This window comes from Cyprinodon variegatus, unplaced genomic scaffold, assembly GCF_000732505.1.
Source record: "Cyprinodon variegatus isolate N-32 unplaced genomic scaffold, C_variegatus-1.0 Scaffold202, whole genome shotgun sequence".
NCBI lineage: Eukaryota > Metazoa > Chordata > Actinopteri > Cyprinodontiformes > Cyprinodontidae > Cyprinodon > Cyprinodon variegatus.
In genome coordinates, this window is record NW_015150655.1 from 295,366 (window position 1) to 322,145 (window position 26,780).

A 26,780-nucleotide genomic window follows, 5' to 3' on the forward strand; every position below is an offset into this window, starting at 1 on the left:
CCAACCGACCAACCAACCAACCGACCGACCGACCAACCTTTTAAACTGGAAATCTTTGATTCTGTTTTCTTTTAAACTGGAAATCTTTGATTGTGTCTTCTTTTAAACTGGAAATCTTTGATTCTGTTTTCTTTTAAACTGGGAACTTTAAATTAAAGATCAGAGCTGATTTTCCACAAATATCCAAAAACAAAAAAAGTTGGGCAAACTTTGTCAAATGAAAAACAGTTGTGCAGAAAAGACTCCCCTGCCCAGCTGGACAACACAGCAGCTCCCTTATGGCCGTTTAATCTCAACCATTACAATCTTGATGTGCGAATTGCAAATCCAGAGCAGGTGTTAACATTAAGTGACCTCCTTAATCCCTTCATGAATCCTGTGCTAGTTAGTAATGAGACAGTTCCAGCGCACCCTGCCCATCTCATCTCCATCTATCCTGCTGTTGCCCGCCTGCTATTGATTGGTTTGGAAATTGTCATGCGGGATATACGCAGCGGCCATTATGGGATTTTTTATCTTTCTGTTTGGACTGCAAATGAAAAGAGGCACCGGGGCGAGACGGCTATCTTTAATGAAAGTGACAAGCAGAGTTCGTGGTAGAAGTTGTAGGTAAAATGGTGAACAGTAAGGATGCAGTTATATGATGTGTATATATAGCTCTGTGTTGTTTTTTTTAGCTTCGCTTAAAAATGAACAAATTCATGCCCACCTATAAATTATGGTTTGTTACATTTTTTTGATTAATTGTTGGTTTATCAAATACTGCTTTTTCCAATTTTCTATAATGATAAAAACGTAAAAATGCTGTGTTGTAAAGACTGGCTATATATAATTTGTTAGATTTAGATCTGGACTTGGACTAGTCCAATTGGATGTATGAATATGCTCTGGTCCAAATCATTTGATCGTAGCTCTGGCTGTATTTTAATTTTTAATTTTTTTTTTGCATGGTAGACTTCCCCCAGTCTCAGGTCTTTGGAGCCTTTCCAGCATATTTGTAAAGTCCTTTTCTAATTCTTTACAGGTTTTCCTACCATAACAGTGGACCTTTACAGCATCAGTAATTTGACAAGCCAGACTGATCACGTGACATCTTTGCCACCCAAAGATGCAAAAAGTGCTTCTTGCTTTTCTTGACAAAACGGATATGATTGCAGCAGTGTGCGTTTACTTTAGTTCGGCTGTGGGCTCCGCACATCTGTTTTGTCACAGCTGAATGCTGCGCCTCAAACCATAATACCACAACGTGATTGGCTCACCTGTTTTTGGGGCCAGACAAATTTGATTCTTGTTGTTGTAAATGCCTAAATACTGAGGAAAGTTCAGCTTGGAATCAAGGTCACAACATCAGACTTCTCCACAACCTTATCCTCGGCCTCTCTGGAATTTTTCTTAACAGAAGATAAAGATAAATTAATCACATTTAGAAACTATTTACCAGTAAGGGGAATTTTGAAAAGAATTGAGAGCACCTGATTTTATTTAGTGGTATTAAAATATAGGAAAGTTATAAATATTGGCATACCTTCTTTTTCATATTTTTTATCAGTTAACAAAAGGAACCATGTTTCCTTTTCCATTTTCTTTAGATAAAATGTTTACAATGGTTTGTCACATAAAAGCCCAAAAAATAACTTTTAGGTTTGTGACTCTAAAAAAGTAAAAAAAGATGAAGTTTAAAGGGTATGAACACTTTGACAGGTACAATATTTTTTTCCTTTAGTTTTCCATTAAAGTGAAATACTGGGAGAGTAATTTCCATAAAGGGTTCTTACTGTATTGACTGGCACAGAGGATGGAAGCACTTAAGTGTCAGCCACCAAGGGTCTCTAGATGCCCGCAGATTGACCCATGGTTTCTGTTGCAAAGTTTCTTTTCAGTAATGCCAGAATCTTGTTCCTTTAACTGCTGTCCATTAGAAGTAAAGCTGAATTTCCTGAACTCTTGAGGGAGAAAATCTCTTGCAGCATTTGACTTTTTCACAAACTCTGCTTAACAAAGAAAAGCTGCTCTAAGAATTGACTATTGCTTCATGCAATCTTTGTTTTTTACTTTTCTCCTCTGCCACCCCACCCATTCCTTTCCTCATTCTTACACAAACTGTACCCCCCCTTTGCTTGTTATGGATTGTGACCGCCGGTAAGTGATGCATTATTCATTACAGATATGTCGCTTGTTGATGGATGGCTGTTTAAGAGCCCCGTCCATTAAATAAATCAACAAATAAAAATGCAAATTCTCACATTTCGAGTGAGGCATCCCGTCCATAGTCCTCTCCCCCCGCTCTTATTTCAACTCTCCCTCTGCCCGCTTTCTATCCCAAACAGCAGCGTTCATTTCCTGACACTCGTATAGAAAAAGATGCATTATTTACCACCCCATCCCCCCCGTTTTGGTTGACAGGAAGCAGACCAAAATAAGGAGGGCAGATTTACTTCAATTAGCTTCAACTTGTCTTTTTCATTCCCATCAACCATCACCCGTTCAGCTCTTTCACTTTCTATCTATCGTCTACTCAAACTCTACATATGAATTAATCCAAAGCCAAATGTACCCTTTTAAAGCCTATCAGCTATCATTGCCTTGATATAGCTTGAAAACATGACATATCAAGGTCCATAGGTACGTGTGGAGGAGCACCAATGTGCCCTGATTGGGAGCTGCACCAGTATGCGTGTCTGCTGGCCACCCACATGCATATCAACAAGTGCATCCTGAAGATCGCCTCTACCTGGGAGAGATGTGTGCAGAGCTGCGCGATGCAAATCAGTGCAGCTTTAAACGAGCAGAGAATTATGTTGGCAAGATCAGTGGAGCGTGCTTTAAAGAATTCATGTTTTGTATCTGGAATGGTCGTCGTTCGGCTGTGTATACACTGAATAATTTATCAAGCCAGCCAGACTGAGGGATTGAATCTCTATTAGCTTAATCTCCCCCGTTTTGGTTTATTTATTTCACTGCACACTTCCTCATTTCTATTCCAGGGCAGAAAGCACCGGGTCTTCTCCTGCTTATTCTCACACACCTGCAAAAATCTTTTTTTGCAGAGATGCCTCAGTGGTTTTGACTTGTTAACTCTGCTTGTTAGGAACTTCAGCAAGAAAGATTTTTGTTAAGACTCGACGAATTTTGCTTTCAGACTATCTGTGTTAACAAGTAAAAGGTGAATGACAAATCTTTCCTTCAAGTAGATTTCAGACTGTCTCAAATTGATCCTCCGGCTTGTGACATCCTTCCTTAACTGCAGGCATCTACAGTAGGTGGGAGCGTTTCTGCAGATTCCTCTGCTACATTGCAAATCCGCACTGCCACCCATAACTGCTTTAAGTCTGTTATTAATCCATCCTGTTTTTCCGTCCGTCCATCCTGAACTTTAGCGTTTTAGACATGAATAATGTGTTGGAACCCTGCATTAAAGGATTGTTTCTCTAAATGACTCCTATTTTTAAAACATAGCCTGTAAATCAAACTAATGTTAGGTAGAATGGAAACCTAATAAGACTGAATCAAAGCAAATATATGTTTTCTTTCAGGTTGGATGATTCTTTGGCTGAGGTATTGGATATCTTTAGTCCCTTCTCTGCCCAAAAGCAGCACAAGCCTGCTGCTGGAAGACCCAAAACATCACAACACAGTTCAGCCCTTGCTGGCTTTAAATCCGGAAAGATAAACCTTCTTACTCCTGGTGGGAACCATCGACAGAACCTTCAGCAGGACCTGGAAGAAAGCCAGATACTTGAAGACATTTTTTTCATTTGCTAACAAATAGAATAATTTACTTAAATGTCACCACCTAATCGATGGCATTTTATTGTCTTGAGTAATTTCTAAAATTAGGATTTATTTTTATTTTTTGTTTATCTCTTTTGTATTAACACTTTTTTTACCATACAAATAAATGTATATTTACTCTGAACTTCTTTTGTAAGTAAATCATGCTTTACCCGAGGAATGTTTTTAAACGCTGAGCTGCAGTTATTGCCTCTGAAGACCTTGGCAATGTAAATTCAAACTGAATCTCATGACTCACAATTGTCCGTTCTGATTCTGACTCGATGTATTATGCATACATCTGCAGCCTCAGTAAATCCCTGGGAATGTAAGGCAGTTACTCCTTTTTACTACAAACACCTTTCTTTGTATTTCATTTTTGTGGAGTGTGTGAGACATGACGCATAAGTGACATTATTGATTATATTATATCCATCCATCCATCCATCCATCCATCCATCCATCCATCCATCCATCCATCCATCCATCCATCCATCCATCCATCCATCCAGAGTTGATTTAAAACTCACTATAACCTTCAGTAGCAATATAACCATTTTATAAAGGTTAATTAACTGCTTTTATTTGAGATAGAGAAGCAACAGTTATTACCACTGCTGCTGAAAATATAAAATAAATACAAAATTTATTAAAATAAATTTTGCATAATTATATTAAACTTGTTGTAGTTGGTTAATTAGGTCAGTAGGGGGAGTGGTGGCCTAGGGGTTGGGCTATAGGGTTTGAATCCTGAGGTTGTGAGTTCGAAACCCACTCCCACAGACTGCCACCTTGAGACCCTGAGCAAGATCCTTAACCCCTGATTGCTCCCCGGGTGCCCAACGATGGCAGCCCACTGCTCCCCAAGGGGATGTGTGAAATGCAGAGCTAAAATTCTCCAATGTGAAATCAATAAAGTTAAAATATTAGTTTTCAAACCGAGGGTTGTCAGGGGACCTTAGATAATTAGAGGGAAGGTTAAAAAATATACAATAAAGGACTACATTAAAAAACCAAAAAAATAATTCTCCTAGATTATTACTATTTCAAAATGATAAAAAAAAAAGACTTGTGATGATATACTGAGATGAAAGACCAAGAGGATTTAAAGCTGAACGCTCACGTCTCCCATATACACAGACTACAATCTATTCCACCTTAGCTAAGAAGCCAGAAGCCAATGTTGATCAGTTGTCCACTTCCCTTAAATGTAGCTTTAAAACTGTTACCTTTTAATTTGATTCATAAGCAGCCCTCCTTCGCCTTCTATGATTGTTTTTTGTGATTTAAAATCTTTTCATACAGTTAGATTGGGGAATTTTTCAACCAAAGTGGTCTCACTGCTTTACCAGGACTTTGTGTTACACCCTCTGTTTAATTGGTTTTGCAGAACTGGTTTGTTTTCCCACAGCCGAATAACCTAAACGCCACATCATTACGCCACAATAAATATCTCATCCACTCAGTGTTTCTGCCTCCTAATTGTGTTTACGGGGGTTTGCAGTGCAACTCGCTTCCTCTATGCTCTGTGCAGCAGGAAAAACTTCCAATAACTCTGGCACTTTATTACAACTTAAAAAGAATAGGTAAAGTAAGACAGAAAGTCAGTGTTCAGTTAAAGCTTTAACCTTTTTTTAAACCCCACCATACTTTGACCATGGCAAGATGTGAATGTTTTACATCAACAAACAGCAAAATCTCCCATTGATAAATTCTCAGTAATTATGACACCACACAGATTACATTATTCTAGACTGTGCTTTATTATTGGGCTAAGCTGAGACGCATCATTCATTTAAAATTACAAAAAGAGGAGTCCAGGGGACCAGAGAATGGTGCAGTCTGGAGAGACGGGGTGGGAGGAGCGGGACCCTAAAGCGGACTGCCCAATCAGAAGCTCAGCTCATTAGGAACCTGGCAAAGCTTTAATATGCAACATTCATTTCCCCAGCCCTCCATCTGTGCTGAAATTTGGGAAATACAGTAGATTTCCAGAACACTTTGAAAACCACATGATGTAAAATGTGATTCTAGCAACACTACTGAGCCTTAGAAATAAGATCACACTGGTAATAGCACAGAAAAAAAAGAAATAAATAAAAAGAAACCTGGATTTTTCTTTTCTCTTTTTGATGAATTAGTGCAGTCATTGTTGAATTTTGTTTTTGGCAGAAAATATGGGTTGAACAAGATCAGAGCTCTGTCAAATACTTGAAGTCACAATGAAAAACAAATGCAAGTAATCAGTGATGAACAAGAAACAATTATTTCTAATTGCGAAACCTATTGGAACGAAATATCCAAGAGTTTAACCAATTTTGGAGAAAAGGCCCAATAACAAGAGGACAATTTCCTGACAAAAAACAGTTTTTTCCAGAACAGCATGAATCTATAGTTACAGTATGTATAAGGCTTTAGCGTTTTACTGCATTGTTGAGTTCATTTGTGAAAGAAAAAAAAAATCAGTCATTGAAGAAGTAAAATTCAGATTAGGGCTTTTGAGGATTAGGGGCGACAGCAGAGCTCAGATCTTGAATCTAACAGCACAAATAAATACACAATAAATTAAATAAATAGATAAATAAATGATTAAAATCTGTTTCTGACATCAGTTGGTCAATAGGAGTTTTTTTTTTTTTTTTTGGTTTTTCTTCTCCATCACCAAAGAAGTGCTGAAGGTTTGGTCCCTCAGGCAGGAACAAAGATCATCTATGGACCACGACGGCAGCCCATGCATGTCATATAAAAAAAGATTTGGTCACGTACCAACTCATAGAAAAATAATGCTGTGAAAGCATGCATATCATCTCAGACATGACTCCTAAACAAATATCTAAAGGAATAAATGAATAGAACCCACTGAAGTTTTTTAAACCTTTTGTTTTTATAAAATAGGTCAATGTGTGTCTAAGCTCTAACTGAGGTCAATGCTCTCCCTGACTGTATTCTGGATAAATGCCTTGGTCAGGTCCTACAGTTTTCACCGTAACCTAGCGACTGTATTTTTTTTCTTTTTTTTTTTGTACCTGGTTTCAATGAGCATTATCGTGTTTTCATTCATATATTCATATTTATATATATATTTATTTAAAGTATTTAAAGTACTTTATCCAGTCCTTGTAGATGGAAGTAAAAGTCCTATAAAATATGCAAACCTATGTACAGAGGAAAAACAGAGCAAAAAAGAAATAATTTACAGTATATTCATCAGTTTATGTATATATTTATATATATTTATATTCAAACTTCTGCTCTGTCTCTTGTTGAACCAGTCAGTTTAACTTTTTTTTCCAACCTGTAAACTTGCAGCTTTGATTCAGAGCAAGTGAAGATTTCCAATACTTCACATGATTGCTTTACCTTTCCTTACATCATGAAAACATGGGTAAAAGACATGGATGATTGCTCAGACAAGCTCTGTGTACGCTTCTCTTTGTTTTTAGAAAGATTTCTCAGTGCAGCAGCGGGGAAGTCAAAAAGGGATAGACGGAGCTGCGATCAGCGGCTAAGGCTGAGCCACATTTTTGTTGATGTTATTTTGAAACAGAAACAGTTTGTTTAAATGCACCTAATCATGTTGGTCATCTTGGTTGCACTAAATCACACGCTTGGTGAATTAAGTACTGCACTAAAAAAAAACAAAAAAAAAAACAAGCTGGGATGTGTGGAGTGGCTGTTTTCTTTCCTTGCTAGATTTGGGAGGTAAATGTTAAATTATTCAAAGAGCTAAAAAAGGTTAGATGCAGACGCCAGGGAACCAGCATAATGAGCAGTTTATAGCTAAACTGGTAATGGCACCTAACGGGAAGCATTGTCTTCCAAAAGTGTCATATAGCCTTATAAATATGCATATCTATAAATATTCATTAAGTATTCCCACCAGCTCAATATGTGTTGAGGGGAGTCCAATAAATCCACGTCTGTTGACCTTTTAGAGGTGTATAGTAGGTGTTTACAACATTTTCCTGTGGAATGCTATAGAAAACTCTATGCTGAGCAATCATGAAGTCAGCCTCAGTAAGAGAGCAGTTGCATTAAGTGGAAGGGTTAACTTCATTTTGGAGCTGAAGGCAGTAGAGCCTTCATTTCTGAATACAAATTATGGCAAAGATGTGTAAAAAGCAATAAAATACATTTCTTTAAATGTAATTTCAGTAAACAACCAAAATCTTTCCCTTTTTTTTGTGCAACGGGACTTTTAAATGGTGGTCCAAAACTTCCTGTTACTCTGGAGGTAGAGAAATGTGTAAAAGGGCTAGTTTCTATTCACAGATCTTTACATTGGGATAGACAACAGAAAATATCCCATTTAGGTAAGGCTGATGTCCTCTCTTCTTAGCTATTAGGGAACAGCAAGAAGTTAAAGCAAAAAAACTTGCACTTGCAAATGTACAGGAACAGTTTGAAAAAACTTAATTTACTATTGGAACTATAATCTACTAGGCTGGAAGATAGCCCAAGTTTATAAGTGTATTTCATTAAATTAGAAAGTTCATCTGTTTTACTCATTCAAACCAAAATGTAAAACCGGTTGATTCCACAATTATTCCTTCCACTAAACTTTCCTTCTCATTTTTTTAAAGAAACTTGATCGTATTTCATCTATATTCATCTATAGTTTTGTACTGTTTAGACTGCAATTAAAGTCCTCGTTGGAAGGTGATTTTCTGTAACCAACAACAAAGGTAATATTGACTCTTTCAATCGTAGAGGTTGCTGACTCTGGTTTACAACATAATTAGGAATTTAGGAAAAATAAACCACTGAAACCTCATACTGTGTATAAAGAATGGAGATTAACTTTTTCAATGGAATATTTATGTAAATGAAAATGTAAATCCCTTTATTGTCTCACAATGGGGAAATCAACTCTCTGCATTTAATCCATCCCCTTGGGGAGCAGTAGGCTGCCATTGTGCGGCGCCCGAAGAGCAGTGTGGGGTTATGGTCCTTGCTCAGGAACCCAGAGTGCAGGCTTTGGGAATCGAACCCGGTACTTGTAGCCTTCACAGAGCACAAGTGTACTGCCCTAACAACTAGGCCAACACTCCCCTTTGAAAAGATTAAATAAACTTTTCTAAGATGTCGAACTGCACAGTGAGCAGGATGGTTTGACGAAAGAGTAAAGTTTCTAAAGGTATTATTAGACAACTGTAACAAAGAATAGGATCCTAAAAGTCACAACGTCTCCATAACAACCAAGTATTTTAAGGCTTTTTGCACATCTTTGACAGGGTTATCCAGAACTGTGTCGTTGTCCATTTTATATATATATATATATATATTTATTAAGTCAGATGGGAAGATGTTATTAGGCATAATGAAAGTTAAAAGTAAATGCTTCACGTTGCCAGCAGAGATTTGCTATTAAAACGTTATATGAAACCAGATTTCGATCATCTTTATCCTCATTGCAATAACGTCATAGCTGTAAATACTGCTCAGTCACTTCCCTCATTCAGTCACGCCTACTTTATTCTCCAGCTTCGACCAGAGGAAGGTAGTTACAGGAGCCCTGCACACTGCTTTGATAGTTAACACCTGTGCCAACAGGTTACCTAATGCCCACGTTTTATAGTCTGATCACGTGTCTACTTCCGCTTTAAATGCATGTTTTTGTTTATTTTTGCAAAGACAAAGGTAGACCCAACAGTGATCGGACGATTTGCTCTGTTTGACATGCGCTAAAGCTCTCTACATGGCTGAGAAATGATATGGATTTGCCTGGGGTTTTTTGACATCATAATAGCGCATTGGCTGCTTGCAGAAATGTGTGTTCAGGTTCTTTGTGTCTGTCTTTGTTTTTGTTTTCATTTTTGTGGGAGCACAGTGCTGGATGGCAGATTTTGCAGGTGACAAGGCACACCTCGATGTGGTGACAGCCCATACGCTACATGCACTTTACTGAATGCAAAAGAGAGCAAGGGTTGTGAGACGTATTCGTTTTGGTTCAAGTTTCAAAGAGAAGTTTGTGTGTGTGTGTGTGTGTGTGTGTGTGAGCTCACATGATATGTTTTGGAATAGAGTCGAAGATAATTGTCCTTTTCTTCTAAAGAAAAAATCCTCTTTAGCCTGATTCTCTTAAAGCCTGCTACTGAGAGGTGGCTTTTTGCATGTTTCAGATAATATTTACAGAAGATACGTTTTCTCATACGCGCTGATCTTTTTTTCTTTTCTTTTTTTTCTTTTTTCTTTTTTAGTAACATGTCATGTGTCAGCATATATGTTATCAGAGATAGGAATGCCTGCAGTTTTGGGGAGCTGCCAGATGTGCGGGTCTTCCCAAGCAGAGCAATGCTTCAAACTCCTGCTAAACTCTACAAAAAAAGGACAGCTCAACTTAGTCAGTAGCCGCTCTATGTACAGTCACACATATATAAAATATGTGCATATAAATACATATATTTGTGATTAATATCTATTATCCATATATACTGTATATATGAATACATTGCCTTGAATGCTTGTTATACATTTATATGTACTGCAAATATAAACAAGTTCATATATTTCAAACGTTTCGGATGTTCTTTTATCTGTGAGGTTAGGATGTCGATTTTAAAAAAGATAAGGCTGTGATACGGAGCAGCCCCTCCCATGCATTCGCCATCCCTCCCGAGACAAAAATGAAAAGGGGAACAAAAATAAACATTTTGCGTAATTGTAAACTAACGAAGTGAGAGACCCTTTTTGGTCGTCTGAAATAGTTCTGCCTGTATTCCAAAAAAGCATATCATTAATATATATGTATATATACAGGTTTTGTATATATTCGAAATGTACACTTGTTTCAAGTGCAACTCTCCAGGCAGGCGCCGCTGACTTAAAGAGATGCAGTGGTCCAAGTATATTAGAGCTACAAGTCCTCAGCAATAAAAACGTTTGGTCTTTTGGTCCCTAAAACAACTAAGGAATGACGGATAAGACTCCCTGGAATCCGTTGCCGTGGCTCTCCTCTGCAACGGTGTTCCCTGGAAACAGACAGGCACTCCGAGCTGAAGATGGCCATCCCAAATCTGTGTCCTGAAAATGTCACATTCCCTACTGCAGTTCTCTCTCCCTCTCTAACAATTTGCACTTAGTTGCTTGAAGTCTTAGAAATTGGTCTTCAAAAGTCATTTGTCCAAAAAGAAACTCAAACCATCTCACAGAAGGATCTCCTATGGCAATCCTCTATTCAGTTTTTAAAAAGTTTTTATTTCCCGTTGGACTTTTGGCATCCATATTCCCTTGCAGAGTTCAGTAGAAATGGTCATAATCAGTAGGTCTGATGTAGGATCTTTAACTTTTTTTCCCCTTTCAGCATTCAAGTAAAAGTGTTTGTGGTCCAGAAAAAGGTAGCTGTCATTCAAGCAGGGTTTTTAGGTGGAGGAGGTGTATATTAGTGTGCAGGAGAAAAAGAAGTCATGGTGCTAACCAGAAATTCTCTCTTGAGTTCACTAGTTTAAGTACATCCAAAGGGAGGTGTCCTGGACCTGGCCAATGCTCACTCTTCTCTCTCTTTCTCTGAAGCAGCCTTTGTGGTCCGGAGGCTGAGTTTTAACTCAGCAGTTGGTAGCAAGTGGTCAACATGTTATTCAGCTCAACAAATCCTAAAACGAAAACACAGAAGAAAAGATTGTATCAACAACGGTATCAGCTTTCAATTAAAATTTTCTTACAGACTTAAAGATGCGTCATGCGGCCATACATAATACAGCCCATACTATCCAGGGACTTGAAAGAGGATTTCCCTAAACTTGTTTTTTTAATTTAAAATTTTTTAGAGAACTTAAAAGAAACTTTGTAGTGAATTTTGTGGACTTCACAAACTGCATTTTCTAAATAAATTGCAATAGGTTTTCAGGAAAGTGCATAAGAAAGTTATGGAAAATTCCTGAGAAGTAAATGGTAGCTCTCTAAAGGTAAGTCTAAAGTTCCCAGAAAGTACTGGGTAAGTTTTGTGAATGCTCCATTATGTCACCTCATAATACGGCTAGTTTTCTAGTATTAGTAATAGCAAGTTATAACTCCCCCCAAGAAACATCAACATTAAAGGCAGGTCCTGAAAAGTAAATAGTCTTTTTTTTGTAAAGTTCCTATAAAATATTTGCTGAGATCTTTGTAATTACTCATTAGGCTTAACTTTTAGAGCCCAATTCCCAACGGTACTCATGAAGGATGTATGAAATTCCTGGTAAGCTCCAGGAAAGTACCGTACCATAAGACACTTTTATAATACAATTATCCAGCAAGTTCCAGGAAAGTACCATGAAAGGTATTGGCAAGTTCTATGTAAACTTAGTGAAAGTTAATTTCTTTGAAACCACCATGAGGGCTGCAGGTACATTTCATGAACGTACCTAATATGAATCATCTAATAATAAGCATGTAAAATTCCATGATGGCAGAGTAGTAAAAAATGCCCAACATGTGGCTTGTTTGACAGAGTTGGCAAGAAAAATCATGTTCTTTTTTAAAGAAGGTTTACTGGCACAGATTCAATATTTAAAGTTGCATCTGAGCAAGAAAAATAAAAGACTTTTGGAAATTTTTGACATTTTGACAAATGAAGTTAGTGCAATATTAGCAGCAGCACATTGGGTTAAAACCAAGAAAAGCATATCAGCTCCAGGGCCTCAAACACATTGCAAAAGGATGATGGTGTGGGCTGCTTTTGTACTTGCAGCCAAGGGATCTGTTAACCTTCGCAGTCACTAAGTCAAACCACAAACTCCTCTGTAAGCTACAGCATTTTTATTATTACATCGGGAATAGATGGAATCTGATCATAAGCTGAACAAAATATTAATCATCGCAGCAAAAAAAGGTGCTTTGGTCATCCAGTAAATACTGAAATCCTAACAAGCATTAGTGAACGGACTGAATTCTCCCCAGATAAATGTGATAAACTAATCACATCTACGAAGACTTGGCCGAAGGTAGTTTCCAAAGCTGCTGCTTTGTGTATTTCTATTTCTACTCACTGTATAATGCCAAAACAATTTTAAGATTCTCTGAAGCTTCTTGGACAACAGCAAAAAAGTTGCAGTGAGTTACTCAGAAGTCCCCAGGGACAAGTGGGCAGAGGCCGTTGCTATCTCTACAAATAAATATTTAGTTTCAAAATGTTAAAATATGTAAAAATAACAGATCAAAACTTGTGTCGTGTATATATATGGCTTGACAAATACATATGAGATTGCAATATTTTGCCAGCGATTTGCCCCAGGACACTGTGTGGTTCAGCTGGTTTGTGAGTGGGTGATAAGTTGCCCTTGAATGAAGTCATCAGCGGTGAATGAACGACGCGGCGCGAACCCTCCATCACGCAGATGAAGGGAGGAGACAAAGAGGAACGGCACAATTACTCGCCTGAGGGGTAATAAATGCCTCCCCCTTGGAACCATTTTCTTCTCTGCGCAACACACTGAACCATTTACCAATTATCTTTTACCTACAGGGTAACATGCAGGGTCACTTACTGTAAAGATGTTCTGCAAACACAGGAGGCGGCATGTAAGGAAAATGCTCCTACAGCTTTGTTTGTGTTTGACAGACGTTGAAACAGAACATCAAATCTATTTTCAATATCAAGAACTTTACCGGGGGCCTGGATTTCTGTATTGCAAACAAAAAGAGGATGCAAACTTACATTTTCTAGATATTCTAAACCATCAAAAGGCTTTTATTTAAATACTTTCTTTGTTCCAAACCATTTTCTCCCTGCCTGGTCCCATGTGAGCTTCATTAGCATAACCTTACCAAATATATTCTTAAACTGTCGGCAAAGGAGTAAGACTTCACTAATCTTTACAAGCATTTTACAGATGATCAGGCTGTTATTAGGTGTCTGCGAGTGTTTTATGGCTTCCATAAAAGGTTATGGAAAACACATCAGGCGGTATCATAAATGGGCCCACCGTCGGAGCATTTGCCAGTGTAATATTGCAGCACTTGTGGACGCTTTGGTTCAGGTAATCAGTTATCGGGCTCGAGTGTCACCTGACCTGTCTTCTCCTGTTGACAGCGCCTGCCCCCGTCGGCCACGATGGCGTTGGCCAGTTGGGGCAGGGGAGGAGGGCTAGTACGGGCGGTTGGCGTCCTTTGGCCTCTTCAGCTGGACCTTCAGTCTCTTCATGCCAATCTGGAAGCCGTTCATGGATTGGATGGCAGCTTGGGCACTACCTGGGTTGTCAAAGCTGACAAAACCTGTGTGGGGGGTTGCATAAGGAAGAGACAGGGGAAGGAGTTGTTAGATAAAGATGCAAGAGAAGATTAGGCCTCTGTACTGTGATACCATTATAAATCTACTGCAATATATTGTCCTCAGAAGTCACCATCAAATAGAGTCCCCCTGCATGTAGTGTAATCCCTGTACTAATTCAGCGGTTATGTGAAGGCTTCAGAGGTTTGTTAGAGAACATTAGCGAGCAGACATCAACATTACAACCAAGGGCCGCAGCAGGTCAGGTATAAAGCTGTGGAGATGTTTAAAACAGGGTTAGGTTATAAAACACATCCCAGACTTTGGACACCTCACAGCACTGTTCAATCCATCATCTGGAAATGGAAAGAGTATGGAGCAACTATAAAACCTCAACAGAGGCCAGGCAAGGAGGAGATTACTCACGGAAGCAAAGAAATAGTTTATGGTAATGCCAGAGGAAGTTTAGAGATCCATACTTGGGTGTCAGAGTGTTTTAACTGGACAACCGTTAGCTGTGATTGATATAACAGAGTATTTAGGAGAAAGTAAAAGTTAACAGAAACTCTTAATAATATCAATATAAATCTTCTCCTGTGGCACGTAGCCGATCAATACATGCTTAGTCATTCTTTAAGAGCCCGGCGGCGTCTGCCCACTTCTATCAGTGTGCCCCAGGGCAGCTGTGGCTACAGTGTAGCGTGCCACCATCAGTCCCCTGACTTGCAAAAGGTGCTATATAAGCCCATTTACCATTTATTATGGATTCAAGGTAGTTTAGTACAGATTTTAATTTGTGAACAATAAAAAAAAAAAAAGTATTTCATTTTATTTACTTATTTATGTTGGTCTACAAAATCCCTGAAAAAGCTATGCAGGACTTCATGGTCATTGGTGACAGAAATAAGGCAAAGTAACATAGAATAGAAATGTCAGCTCATAATGGTTTTCTATCATGCACAGTCTATGAAGCTTTAAGGGATTCTTCTAAGCTCATGCATGTGGTGTAAAATTAATGGGTAAGAGCTAATTTGTTAATTGGTTGCAACATATGGACCAACCATCAAACATTCCCCACCATTCATTTTAAACTTGACTTTAGTGTCAGTGATAAATTGAGACAATAATTCTGTATAATGGAATGTTTCTAGCAGAGCTTCCATAGAGTGCGAGAGCCCACATTCGTATTAGATGTAAAAAAAATATAAAGAGGTATCTAAATGCAAAAATAAAAATGTTTAAGCTTTACACTAAAGCAACAGTAAGAATAGACTGAACAAAATATGTTTTGTATGGTTTTAAATAAAAAAAAATGGACACACATTCAGTAAAAAGAAAAATCAGAAAACAGTAACCATTGATTCTGTTCATTTTTACCCACCAAAGCATTTACTTTGGTTTGTCGCCCGATCCACAAACACTTTGGAGGAGATGACATTACCGAAAGGCAGGAACATCTGCATCAGCTCTCCATCCCCAAACTCCTGAGGGAGGTGGTAGATGAACAGGTTGCAACCCTCTGGTCCTGCATGAAAACAGTGACAGAAACACACAAAAAAGAAAGAGATGGAGAGACGGTTGAAGGGCAGGGAAGAGGAGAAGGAGAGAAAGGTGAGAAAGGAGTAAAGTTAAAAGCAGAGCTAAAATAGGAAAATATCCACTCATAAGAAAAAAAAAACACCTTTTGCTCTTACTGCTTCAGCTCAGCACACATTTCCTTTAGGATTCAGGTCCAACGAGTTTTTCAGTGATAACCATTAAAAGATGCTGTATCAAATGATGGGTTCTTCTATTTTGCCTTATTTTGCTTTATTTTAATATTTCCTAAAACCAATAACTCTAACATTGCAATGGAGAAAAAGAGCTCACAGCCTTCTTCTCCATACCTAACAATAGGCATAATGCTTCCCCACTTCAATCATCCTCTGCTTCGTATCAGATTTATGAAAAAAAAAAACACATTTAACGTTCAATGAGCTAGCACTGATTCTTTGATTGTGATTAATAAAAAAATCCAGACTTAATTTAGTGACACTACTGGCTTTTATTTTATAAAATTCGTTAATCTCTGTATTCTCTAGTCAACTGACAATAATTTAAAAAGCATTTTTAGGGCTCACAAAAATGGTGGTGTTTTGTTTATTTTTATATTTACTTTTTCCTTCTTTTAATGACCACTAAAAGCTGCTAAAAGCGTAGAATCCTTGATGGTAGTGGATTGAAAGGTGTTTTAATCTTATCCACAAGAGGGCAGTAATGTTCCAGATATGAGCCTTTTCCTCCTTGAGGTCATTAAGTTTAAATAAGCAGGTTTACAGCAAAGTTTTAGATGCTCTTTCTCATTCATTTGCTTTGATTTAAAATTCAGTTTTAAAGACCTTTCATCTTTCAAAAAACGATTTGCCATAAAGCATAAAAAAAAACTCCAAACTGAGCCTTTAGACTCAGGTTGTTGATTCAAACAAAAATACTACTGTGTTGTTTTGTCAAATAGCTGCTGAAAACACTCGAAAACATAAAGTATTCCATAAAAGCAGTCTGAAAACTCAAGAGAAGGACAAAGCTAAATAAAATGTGTGCAATAGTGTTTGTGTGTGACTGTGTTACCTTCTCTTTGCTGCTGTGGAATGATGGGCGGAGGGTGGGGGAAGGCCTGGCTGATCTGACCGTATGCGGCGGGGTAGGCTGCTGAGACCCACACACAGAAACACACACATGCACGCCGCGGATCAGATAACAGTCATGACTACAGCGCACACTTGAATACATACAAACAATGTGATATATGCAGGAGCACAGCAAGCAATCGATCAGATAGCATACACAATGGAGTCTACGTGTTGCACAAACACTGCCTTGGAGAGAATAAACTGATCCAGTTAGATTGAATGTTACATGATCAAAATTCTAATTTAAAGACAGGAGTGCTTATCTTTGCTCTCCACCTGATTTTGTTTTTTCTTTCTTTCTTCCCACTTTTTGTGGTATGAGACACAAACTAGCATCCATCCATGCACACAGACAGACACACGGATCAGCTCTGCGGTCAGAATGACAGACAGACCTGCATACTGCTGGACTCCAGTGTAAGCCTGCTGGAGAGGATCGGCTGCGGTGGGACTCTGAGCTGCTTCAGCAGGGAAAAGGAGAGGAAAGGAGGGAACAGAGAGAGAGGAGGATGTCGGGCGGAGGTGTGTGCAGGGGGGGAGAGGTGAGGCAGAGAAACGGATGGAGAATGTAGATGAAAGAGAGGGCACGGAGAAAGAGAGGACGAAACGATAACAAGGGGAAAGAAGGAGAAGAGCAGACAGAGAGGTTAGAGACAGCTCACTTTTGCTTCAGTTTGTCCAAAACTTTTCACTTATCTTGCCCCTAAAGCTTTACAAACTAGCTTTATAATCTGAAAAATAGATAAAACTTTGCAGGAAGAAGAGACAAAAAAACAAAACAAGACAAGACAAGAGTACCATTTTCACCAAATTAAAAGAACCAAAGTACCACTAATACCAATCATGCAAACCCAGTTTTCCTTATACAAACAGAGCTAAATGCGCATCAGTGGACATATCTGTTCCTATGAGTCGCCCTTATACATCAAATTCCTTTCCTGCGCTTTGTACCTATCTGTCTCCACATCTAATGCATGCATAGAGTACAGCACTGAGAGGACACACACAGAGACACACACCGATAAACCCAATATCACTGCAAACAGCCAAGAAATATCGAACACACTGAGAACCGACGGCAACACTAAAACAGTCACAGATGGCCTGAAGGAAAGAGGAGAGGTAAGGGAAAAAATAGAGCTCTATAAAAGTTACAGAGTGTGAAATCATATTGTGGCCTTCTTTCTCAACCTGTGAAACATATTTTGCTCGGGGCCACTAGGCAAAGGTTAATCTCAGGTCAGGGGTTTCTGAAAGGCCGAGATCCCACTTTTGCCTTTCCAATCCCATCAAATATTAAGGTGCTGCACTGTAATGTTCTACTTTTAAAAACTTTTAAAACATAAGCTATTTAAATTTTTATGTGGTTGCACATTTGAAGGATAATTTCTTGGGTCCTTATACAGTGCCTTGCAGAAGTACCCGTTACACATTTAGTCATTTTACCACCACAAACTTTGTGAAAGAGACCATCAAAGTGGTGCATGCTTAAAAAAAAAAAAAAAATGTGGCCAATGATTTGGATTTAATGTCCTCAATATGAACTAAGGGTTGTTGTTCTTGTGGATGGTGAACCTCTGCCCCGAACTCAGATCTTTTGTAACGTCTAACAGATTGCCCTGTGTTTAACTCCATCTGTCTCTGACAATCAGCCCTACCCCAGCTGAAGAAAAGCAACCCACTGCATAATGCAGCGACTTCCATCTTTCACCATTTGGGTAGTGCATTCAGGATAAAGTCAACTGTTGCTTTTTCTCCATATCTGGTATTTTGCATATAGATCAAGAAGTCTCATTTGTGGCTCCTATGATCAGACCAGCTGCTTCAATAAGTTTGCTGTGTCCTCTATGTGCCTATTGGCAAACTCAAGAAAACTTATCTCAATAAAGACCTTTTATTTACTACCCTTCTTTATAAACATTGCCCTATGGATCTCAGCAGCTCCTCAATAGGTACCAAGACTACCTGTGGGCTGCTTCTCAGATAAACGCTGTCCTTACCCAGCCTGTCTGTCTAGATGAATTGTGATTTACATATTTTAGAAAATGGGTGAAATGCTGCTCTGCTTAAAGCTTAAGCTTGTTTTACAACCCAAACCTAATTTTAATACATAATATCTGACAGCTAAATTATGCTTTTTGTTCACTTATCTTCTCTAGCAAAGCTCTGATGCCCTAACGAAATAGCAGTATTTATGAAGTTGAAAAATAGTGTTGTAAGGCACTGCACGGATTTTTTTTTGTTGTTAGACTGGGAAGTGTTCACCAAAAGAGGATTTGTAGTTCATGTGTTTTATACAGAGTGGTCAAATTTATCATGCCAAATATATTTCTGTTGGGTTCCTCTTCCTCTTTCCTACACATTCAGGCCTTAGAATACCTCACAGAGTTTCATCTACAAATTCAATAACATCTACGAAATAGTAAGGATTCAAATCTTTCAGACCGTTTGGGAAATGAGTGTTAAGGTGTGTGGGGGTGGGTTGGAGGGGGATGGGGGAGGGGAGCTCTACCTTCTGAGAGAGAAGAGAGGAAGCAGCCACCCTGAACCCCAAAACAACTCCTCGGAGCCACGCCCAAGCCGTTTTTCTCTGAGTCCTCCCTAAAAACCACCTCTTGCAACACTGCGGAGACAAGAGTGCAAAGAAAAAAAAAAGCTGAGTTTTTCTTCTTCCACCTCCTCACAAAAGCACTAGCCACGGCTCACGACACAAGCCCATACTCACACAGTCAGAGATGCTCACCCCCACGCCACGTTCACAGAGCTTTACTTTAACCTTACCAACATGTTTTGGGGATAGTAACATATGCAAACTGGCACGGTGTACACTTTAAATTCAATGGTATGTAGAAAGCTTTGCTGTCTTGGAATACATAGTCTAAACTAAAACCAAACAGTTGAGCTTTCAACATTTTTACTTTTTCAATGACTTCTTCCAAAAATGATTAAATTTACCAGGATAATGGTGGATCCCATTGGTAAAGACAGCTTCTGCTGGTGGCTGCCCATTGGCCTGGGGCGGTGGCATGCCGGTAAATCCATTGACGCTGATGGGTGAGGGGATGCTGGTCACTGTGGGGGCACTAATGCCCGGGGGAGTGCTGCCACCTGCAATCACAAAAACATTGACAAACATTGTGTTGTTTTTTTTCTCTGCCCACGATAAAAGATGGAAAGGGTTTGTTTTGACCAGCCACCGAGTGACTCTCGTAAATGTCAGAGGGGCTGGTCCAGTGGACCGGTGAAGACACTAAATGTCAGGGCTGATTTCTTGGCCCTGTATGACCCTCAGGGTTACACAACAACCATTAGACCTGAATGGCTGAGATGATCCTGCAGAGAAGTGAAAACTGTTGACATCAAACCAGCCATGCTTACAGTGGATACCTAGAATCACATGTAATTCTAAGTATCCACTGTATGCATTTGAAATCAAAGATGGTGGATTTGAGTCTTTCTATTTCTTGTAAATTGTAAATTAACGTTTTTAGGAATTTCTTTACATGTGAAATAAAGTGAATAATAAAAGTTAAAAGGAAATGGTTCAAAGTTATTTTCATTTGCAGCAACAATTTTCTACATTAAAATACCTATCTGATTAAAATGTCCAACAAGCCTAAAAAAAATTGTTTCTATGGAGACTTGAGAACACTGAAATGACAATGTTTGCAGGAGATTGTTTTTATATCAGTTCCAAATAACTTTCTCAACAGAAACAATAGGCCTCATGAAAAAAAAAACATTCGTACAAACAATATTGTTCTTAAAATGTTCTTAGGAATGATTTAGGAAAAAATTTTGCATTCACCACTTTTGTACTATTATTATTCTCCTGTATGATGAAATTTTATAAGGGCAATTAGTCAGCTGTTATCCAAACCTAGTTTTTCACAAAATGACTGTATTTGTTCTAGAGATTGTCCATTTTATAAGGCTACAGTCAGTAGAACCTCAACCTCCAAACTGGTGGTCTCTCATCTTTGTCTTCGGTGCCATTTCTGTGAACGAACAATGGTAGGAACTCGTAGCCTTACAGTGTCCCTGATCATGCGAATGGTGATGATCATCCCAAAACCACAAGGGGGGAACTGATGGATCAACTGAAGGCAGCTGGGGCCACAGTTACAAAAGAAACGGTTGGTAACACACTACGCCGTCATGGATTGAAATCCTGCAGCGCACGCAAGGTCCCCCTGCTCAAGAAGAAACATGTACAGGCCCGCATGAAGTTCGCCATTCACCACCTGAACGACTCAGAAGAGGCCTGGAAGAAGGTGATGTGGTCAGATGAGACCAAAATAGAACTTTTTGGCCTCAACTCAACTTGTTGTGTTTGGAGGGCAAAGAACACCGAGTAAAACCCAAAGAACACCATCCCCACCGTCAAGCATGGTGATGGCAACATCATGCTTTGGGGGTGCTTTTCAGCCAAGAGGATGGGACAACTCCATCGTATTGAGGGGAGGATGGACGGGACCATGTATCGTGGAATTGTGGTCCAACATCTCCTTCCCTCAGTGAGAGAGCTGAAGATGGGTCGAGGGTGGGTGTTTCAGCACGACAACGACCCTAAGCACACCGCCAAAGCAACAAATGAGTGGCTGAAGAAGAAGCACATCAAGGTTCTGGAGTGGCCTAGCCAGTCTCCAGACCTGAATCCAATTGAAAATCTTTGGACGGAGCTTAAAATTCGAGTTGCCAGGCGATAACCTCGGAACCTGAATGATTTGGAGGCTGTCGACGGGGAGGAGTGGGCCAACATCCCTGCCGAAATGTGCACAAACCTTGTCACAAACTATAAAAACCGTTTGACATCTGCGCTGGCCAATAATGGCTTTTCTACAAAATATTAACAGGCTGTTTCTCCAGAGGGTCAAATACTTGTTTTTCATCATCAGATGGTTATAAATTTTAATAAATTCATATGATGTGATTTTCTGGAATTTTCTTTGGGATTCTGTCTCTCACTGTTAGAATGTACATATGATTAAAATTATAGATCATTACATTCTTTTTAAGTGGGCAAACCTGCAAAATCAGCAAGGGGTCAAATACTTATTTCCCCCACTGTATCTAGAATTATTGGGGCAGTGATGGTGCAAATATATGTTTCTCGGGAACACCCTTATTTACGCACAGGTGGAGTGCATCAGGTTTTTCGATTATCAATTATGATCATCCAATTAATTACGATCATTTACTGAAGTTAAGAATGTTCGCTGAATCTGATAAGGCAGTTTGATAAGAATACAAAGATATTTCCCATTCTGATTACCAGTTCTAGCTAAAAAACATGCAGATAGTTGTTTTTGCATGACCTGGGGTTATATCTCCTAATAAATGACAATATAACATCCTGTTTCTCAATGACAATCAATTCTCTTTTATAGCAATGCTAAGTTGTTTTTGCCTATACTGTATGCGGTTACCATTGAATAAAAAATTCCCCTAATCTATTACTTTTCTTCAAGTGAAACCTGCAACTGATGCTGCAGCCTAATCTTGCTATGTGTTTTGCTAGAGTCTAGAAAAATCTGGATTTTGAACACTTTTTTTCTGCCTCAGGAAATGGTCAATATTGTCAGCATGAATGCTACCTTCATGGTAGCTGTTCCCTGGGGTCCTAACCTTTGATCCTCACCACTATTACCTGACGTAGGGGTCAGCGGTGCTCCGGGGAGGCCATTGATGGTAGCCATGTGCTGCATCTGGGCTGCTGCAAAGGCTGCCATTGGACTGAGGTAGCCCCCCTGTCCTACAGACGCCATCAATGCTGCCTGCTGCTGCACCTGCGGGTGGAGGAGGTGGAAGAGGAGATGGGATTAGAAAGCAGAGCAGAGAGTAATAAAAGGAATGCTGCTGTCTGTGAGGTCACTGAGATGAGAAAGACAGATAAAAGGAAGAAGTAGGGCTATAAAGTGAAATGAGGTACAGCGCAGAGACAAGAAAAAGAGGCTATTAGGTAGAAAGCAGGTATTGATTCTTACAGAATATCTATTCCCCAAACCATGTGTCTGTGTTTTAAGACTAACGTGAAAATCTGACATGTCCCACATTTCCTCCTCTGACATTATTTGATATTTACAGTTCCTTTCAAAACTATACATAGCCCTTAAACTTTTTCACATTTTATCAAGTTAGTACCAAAGATAGACTTTATAGGAGCAAATGTTAGAAATATAAATAGTCAGAAGTGTGACTTACATTTCCATTCAGGCCTTTGTCAGAATAGCAGTAAATAATATTCAGTGCAACCAAAATGGAAATAAAACATATTCCACATTACATCACATTACTAAATGTTTAAACGTAATTTCCATCACATTTTGTATTAAAATCCTTTACCAGTTCTGTTTTAAGAATGTCATGGTGGTCATGACGTACACCATTGTTGCATCTTTGTGTATTTGTATATTCAACCCAGTTAAATAATGGAGTCAATTAGTTGGACAGAGGGACAATGTCCCACACAAACTGGGAACTCTAATCATCCTTCAGGACAGGTAAGTTAGGAGCAAGGCTGCAAAAACAAAAATATCTCATGACTGGTATCATCCACACCTGCTCCCAGTGCATGTTGGACTCTTTAGGGCTGCTGTGTATGCCAATCCTTTTTCTGTTATACGTGGACACAATCTCAATTTATAGTCGAGAAGAGGAAATCAGAGTCTCATCTTTGCTTTTCGCAGATAATGTAGATCTGTTGGCTTTTTTAGGCCCCAACATGCAGTAGTATGCAGCTGAATGTGAAGCAGCCAGGATGACTCTCCTCCAAGCTCTTTGGTCATAAAATGTTGGATTCCCCCCCTCCCCCCGGGTTCTAGATCAGTTACTGCTTAAGAGCAAAGGAGTTTAACTACATTACACTATTGTTGTGTTTTTTTGATAAAGGATTGTAGGATAGACTGGAATATGGACAGACTAATGATTACTGTAATGATTTTGCCTTTTTATAGCAGACAAAGCCACATCAGTAATGTGGGTTCTGCTTCTTGCTGTGGTAAAAAAAAAAAAATGCTGAGGCAAAATGCAAAGCTCTTGATTTACTAGTCTATCTACATTCTGACCCTCACCTATGGTAATGAGATATGGATCATGACTGAAAAATTGAGATTATGGGTAGAAGTGGCCAAAATGAGCTTGCTCCATCGGGTGGCTGGACCTAGCCTCAGAGATATAGTGAAGAGCAATTCCAGTTTAGTTCCCTCATTTGGCAGTGATGGAAGTAGAGCCTCTGATCTCTATCAACAACAAAAAAAAGAGTCAGTTGAGGCGGCATTGGATTTGGATTGATGGGTAGGTGGAGATAAAAAACAAACAAGCAACTGTCAGGACAACAGTCAGTTTGCTCACCGTAGGGGAGGTGGGGTTGAAGATGCTTCAACAAACCCAGTGTCATTTAGACACAGCAGACATAACTGTTAGGATAATGTTCTTTGATTTCTCCAGTGCATTCGACATAATTCATCCCATGATTCACATAAATGCTCTGTCGGAACCCCCAGAAGATTCAGATGAAGGTCTCAACAATCAACTGGATCAAACACTACCTGACAAACAGACCAGTTTGTGAGACTTAAGGGTCAAGTGTCTAATCAAATAGTCAGCAGCACAGGAGCACCACAGGGGAAAGTACTCTCACCATCCTATTTACTTTGTACACCTCAGACTTCCACTAGAAGACGGAGTGATGGACTGATAGACAGCTTTGTGTGATGTGTGCATGGTGTAGAAACAATCATCACACTCTGAATGTGAATAAAACAATGGAGAAGACTAGATTTTAAGAGAAACTAGAATGGTTCAACCCTATTGCCATAATGGGATAAGAAGTGGAGGTGGTGGAGGTATATAAATACGTCTGAGTTCACTTGGATAAATAGACTGGAAACACAAGTTATCTACAAAAAGGACAAAAGCAGATTGCTGTGAGGAAGCTCAGGTCCTTCAGTGGTTTCAGCAACATGCTGCATATCTTCCTTAAGTTTGTTGTGGCGAGTGATCTCTAGTGCCATCATTTGTTGAGGTAGCAGCATCAGAGTAATTGACTTATAAAAGTTCAACAATCTGATAAAGAAGGCCGGCTTTGTTCTGGGAACTCCTCAAGAATCTCTGGATATTATTTCACAAAGGAGAATTCTTCAGAAAATGAAGACTATTAAGAACAAATCCTGAGAATCTTCTATGTCAGACTATCATTCAAAAAGTGTCTTCAGTCTGCAGCTTCTTCAGATTTGTTGTAAGACAGACCGCTACAGAAGAACCATCCTGTGTACAGCCTTCAGCTTCTGGAACAACTGTTTGAAGAAGTCCCTATGGTATCACAACATTTAATTTCCATTTTAGATCAATAACTACGTTTTTTTTTTTTTTTTTTACTGAATTGAGTTTAATCTAAAAATAAAAGAAGAATGGCAAAACATCAATCGTTCTAACACATGGCTGTCCACATGTGGATAATTTTGATAATAGGACTACTAGTTGATCTTCCACAAATCTGGACATTTTGAAAGAGTTGCAAGAACAAGGCAATTTCTCTCAAAAAGCTACCAGACATCCCCTTTACAGTTTACCTGAAACAACAAAGGAGACACCAGAAACATGTAGAAATATGCTAGTTTACTGGCCTGTGTGTCTTTTATTTAACAGAAGCAATAAAGCTGGCAAGAGACCCACACAGAGCAGAAACTTGACTTTGAAATGAATATTGTTTTGTATGAAAAACTCTAGACATGTAACTTTAATCCCGATGAACTGGTTTAGATCACAGTTAATTTCTGGTAAAACTTCAAAATCCAAGAACATAAGTGAGAAACTTTCCATCCAATCTGAATATTCTAAAGCTTTTCTTGAAAGACAGAATGTGCAAAAATTGTTTAATATTGACTCAGGTCAATATAAATGCACCTAAAACATTGTTTTTTACTTTATAAAATCACTAGAATCACAGCCATGTATGTTTTTCCTTCCACTTTTAAAGATATGCACTGCTTTCTACACTGCAAAAAATGGTAATCTAAATAAGTCATTTTTTCTTAAACTAAGTGCATTTGTTCTTGTATTGAGGAGGTAATTGAGATACTTTGCCAATGGAACAAGACAATTTACATTTAAAATAAGAAAAAGCAACTGCATTGTCTTATTTCAAGTGCATATTATCTAATAATCTTATTTTAAGAGTAAAAATACTCATTCCATTGGCAAATCATCCCATTTACCTACTAAAATGAAGGGTAAATATACTTGATTTAAGACATTTTTACTTATTTCTAGACCATTTTTGCAGTGTAGTAGTCTAAATCCAAATCAAGTACATTCCAGATTGTGGTTGTAATGTGATAAAATGTGAAACGGTGGAAAGGGAAACAGCCTATTTACGAGTTGAGTTTTATCACACTATTTAATCTCCACGATTTATTGGATAAATAACTCTTGAAGAAAAGAGTGCATAGAAATATCTATATATGTGACTCTTGCCTGAGCGTATGCTCCGTAGGCTCCAAACTGCAGGGCCATGGGGTTGAAGATGCCCATCTGACCGGCCATCTGCTGCATGCGGCGGATGGTGCGCTCCTTATCCGTGTCAGCGAACTTTACCACCAGACTGGACGAGGCACCCTGTGCACCCACCCACACACACACACATACCCAGCAGGAAATTTTAGAGTGGTTCCATTGACATGGGACATAAGCTTGTATTTGAATTGACACACCCACACCACTACACATGTGCTTTCATGATTCATGCCAAGGCAATGGCCTAAGAGCTACAGTTAGTGCTCACTCCTCTGAAACATTTGGGGTGAGTTACATCCAAAGGACAAATCTCCTCCTTGGGAATAATTAAGTCTAACTTAACTTTAAGAAGGCAATCAAACGATATTTGACTCATTTGTCTGGGAGACTTACCTCCCTCTCTCCCTTTCTACCCCTCTCTCTCTCTCTCTCTCTCTCTCTCTCTCTCTCTCTCTCTCTCACCATCTCACCATACACAGTTAGAGGATACTCACAGGCATTGTCTGGCTGCCGTGAAGTGCACCAATGGCTGCCTGAGCTTCAGCATGAGACGAGTATTTTACAAACGCACAACCTGCGGGAATTGGAGATTGGAGATATGTGAAAACTAGGGTGAAAAAATGAACGTTACAATATTT

The 26,780-nt window shown here is 39.0% G+C and overlaps 2 protein-coding genes across 12 annotated transcripts in view; one reads left to right on the forward strand and one right to left on the reverse strand.

Annotated features, from left to right (window-relative positions):
• kiaa1328 (KIAA1328 ortholog) overlaps positions 1-4,203 on the forward strand; it is a 29,956-nt gene extending 25,753 nt beyond the window's left edge. The window contains exon 12 of the mRNA XM_015379870.1: positions 3,534-4,203. Within this exon, the coding sequence (XP_015235356.1) occupies positions 3,534-3,762 (229 nt within the window). The 3' untranslated portion in view covers positions 3,763-4,203. The remainder of the gene's footprint in view (positions 1-3,533) is intronic.
• A 133-nt stretch (positions 4,204-4,336) lies between these two features.
• The window catches only part of celf4 (CUGBP, Elav-like family member 4), a 137,702-nt gene continuing 115,258 nt past the window's right edge, over positions 4,337-26,780 (reverse strand). For 2 of the 11 annotated variants that reach the window (XM_015379883.1, XM_015379880.1), the window contains exons 5-14: positions 26,637-26,716; positions 26,104-26,256; positions 22,277-22,415; positions 19,582-19,734; positions 19,139-19,249; positions 17,022-17,087; positions 16,565-16,645; positions 15,339-15,482; positions 13,761-13,962; positions 4,337-11,363 (exon numbers count right to left, since the gene is read on the reverse strand). In XM_015379883.1, the coding sequence (XP_015235369.1) occupies positions 13,835-13,962; positions 15,339-15,482; positions 16,565-16,645; positions 17,022-17,087; positions 19,139-19,249; positions 19,582-19,734; positions 22,277-22,415; positions 26,104-26,256; positions 26,637-26,716 (1,055 nt within the window). In that variant the 3' untranslated portion in view covers positions 4,337-11,363; positions 13,761-13,834. The remainder of the gene's footprint in view (positions 11,364-13,760; positions 13,963-15,338; positions 15,483-16,564; positions 16,646-17,021; positions 17,088-19,138; positions 19,250-19,581; positions 19,735-22,276; positions 22,416-26,103; positions 26,257-26,636; positions 26,717-26,780) is intronic. The other 9 variants (XM_015379886.1, XM_015379885.1, XM_015379890.1 and 6 more) reach the window with 8 other exon arrangements.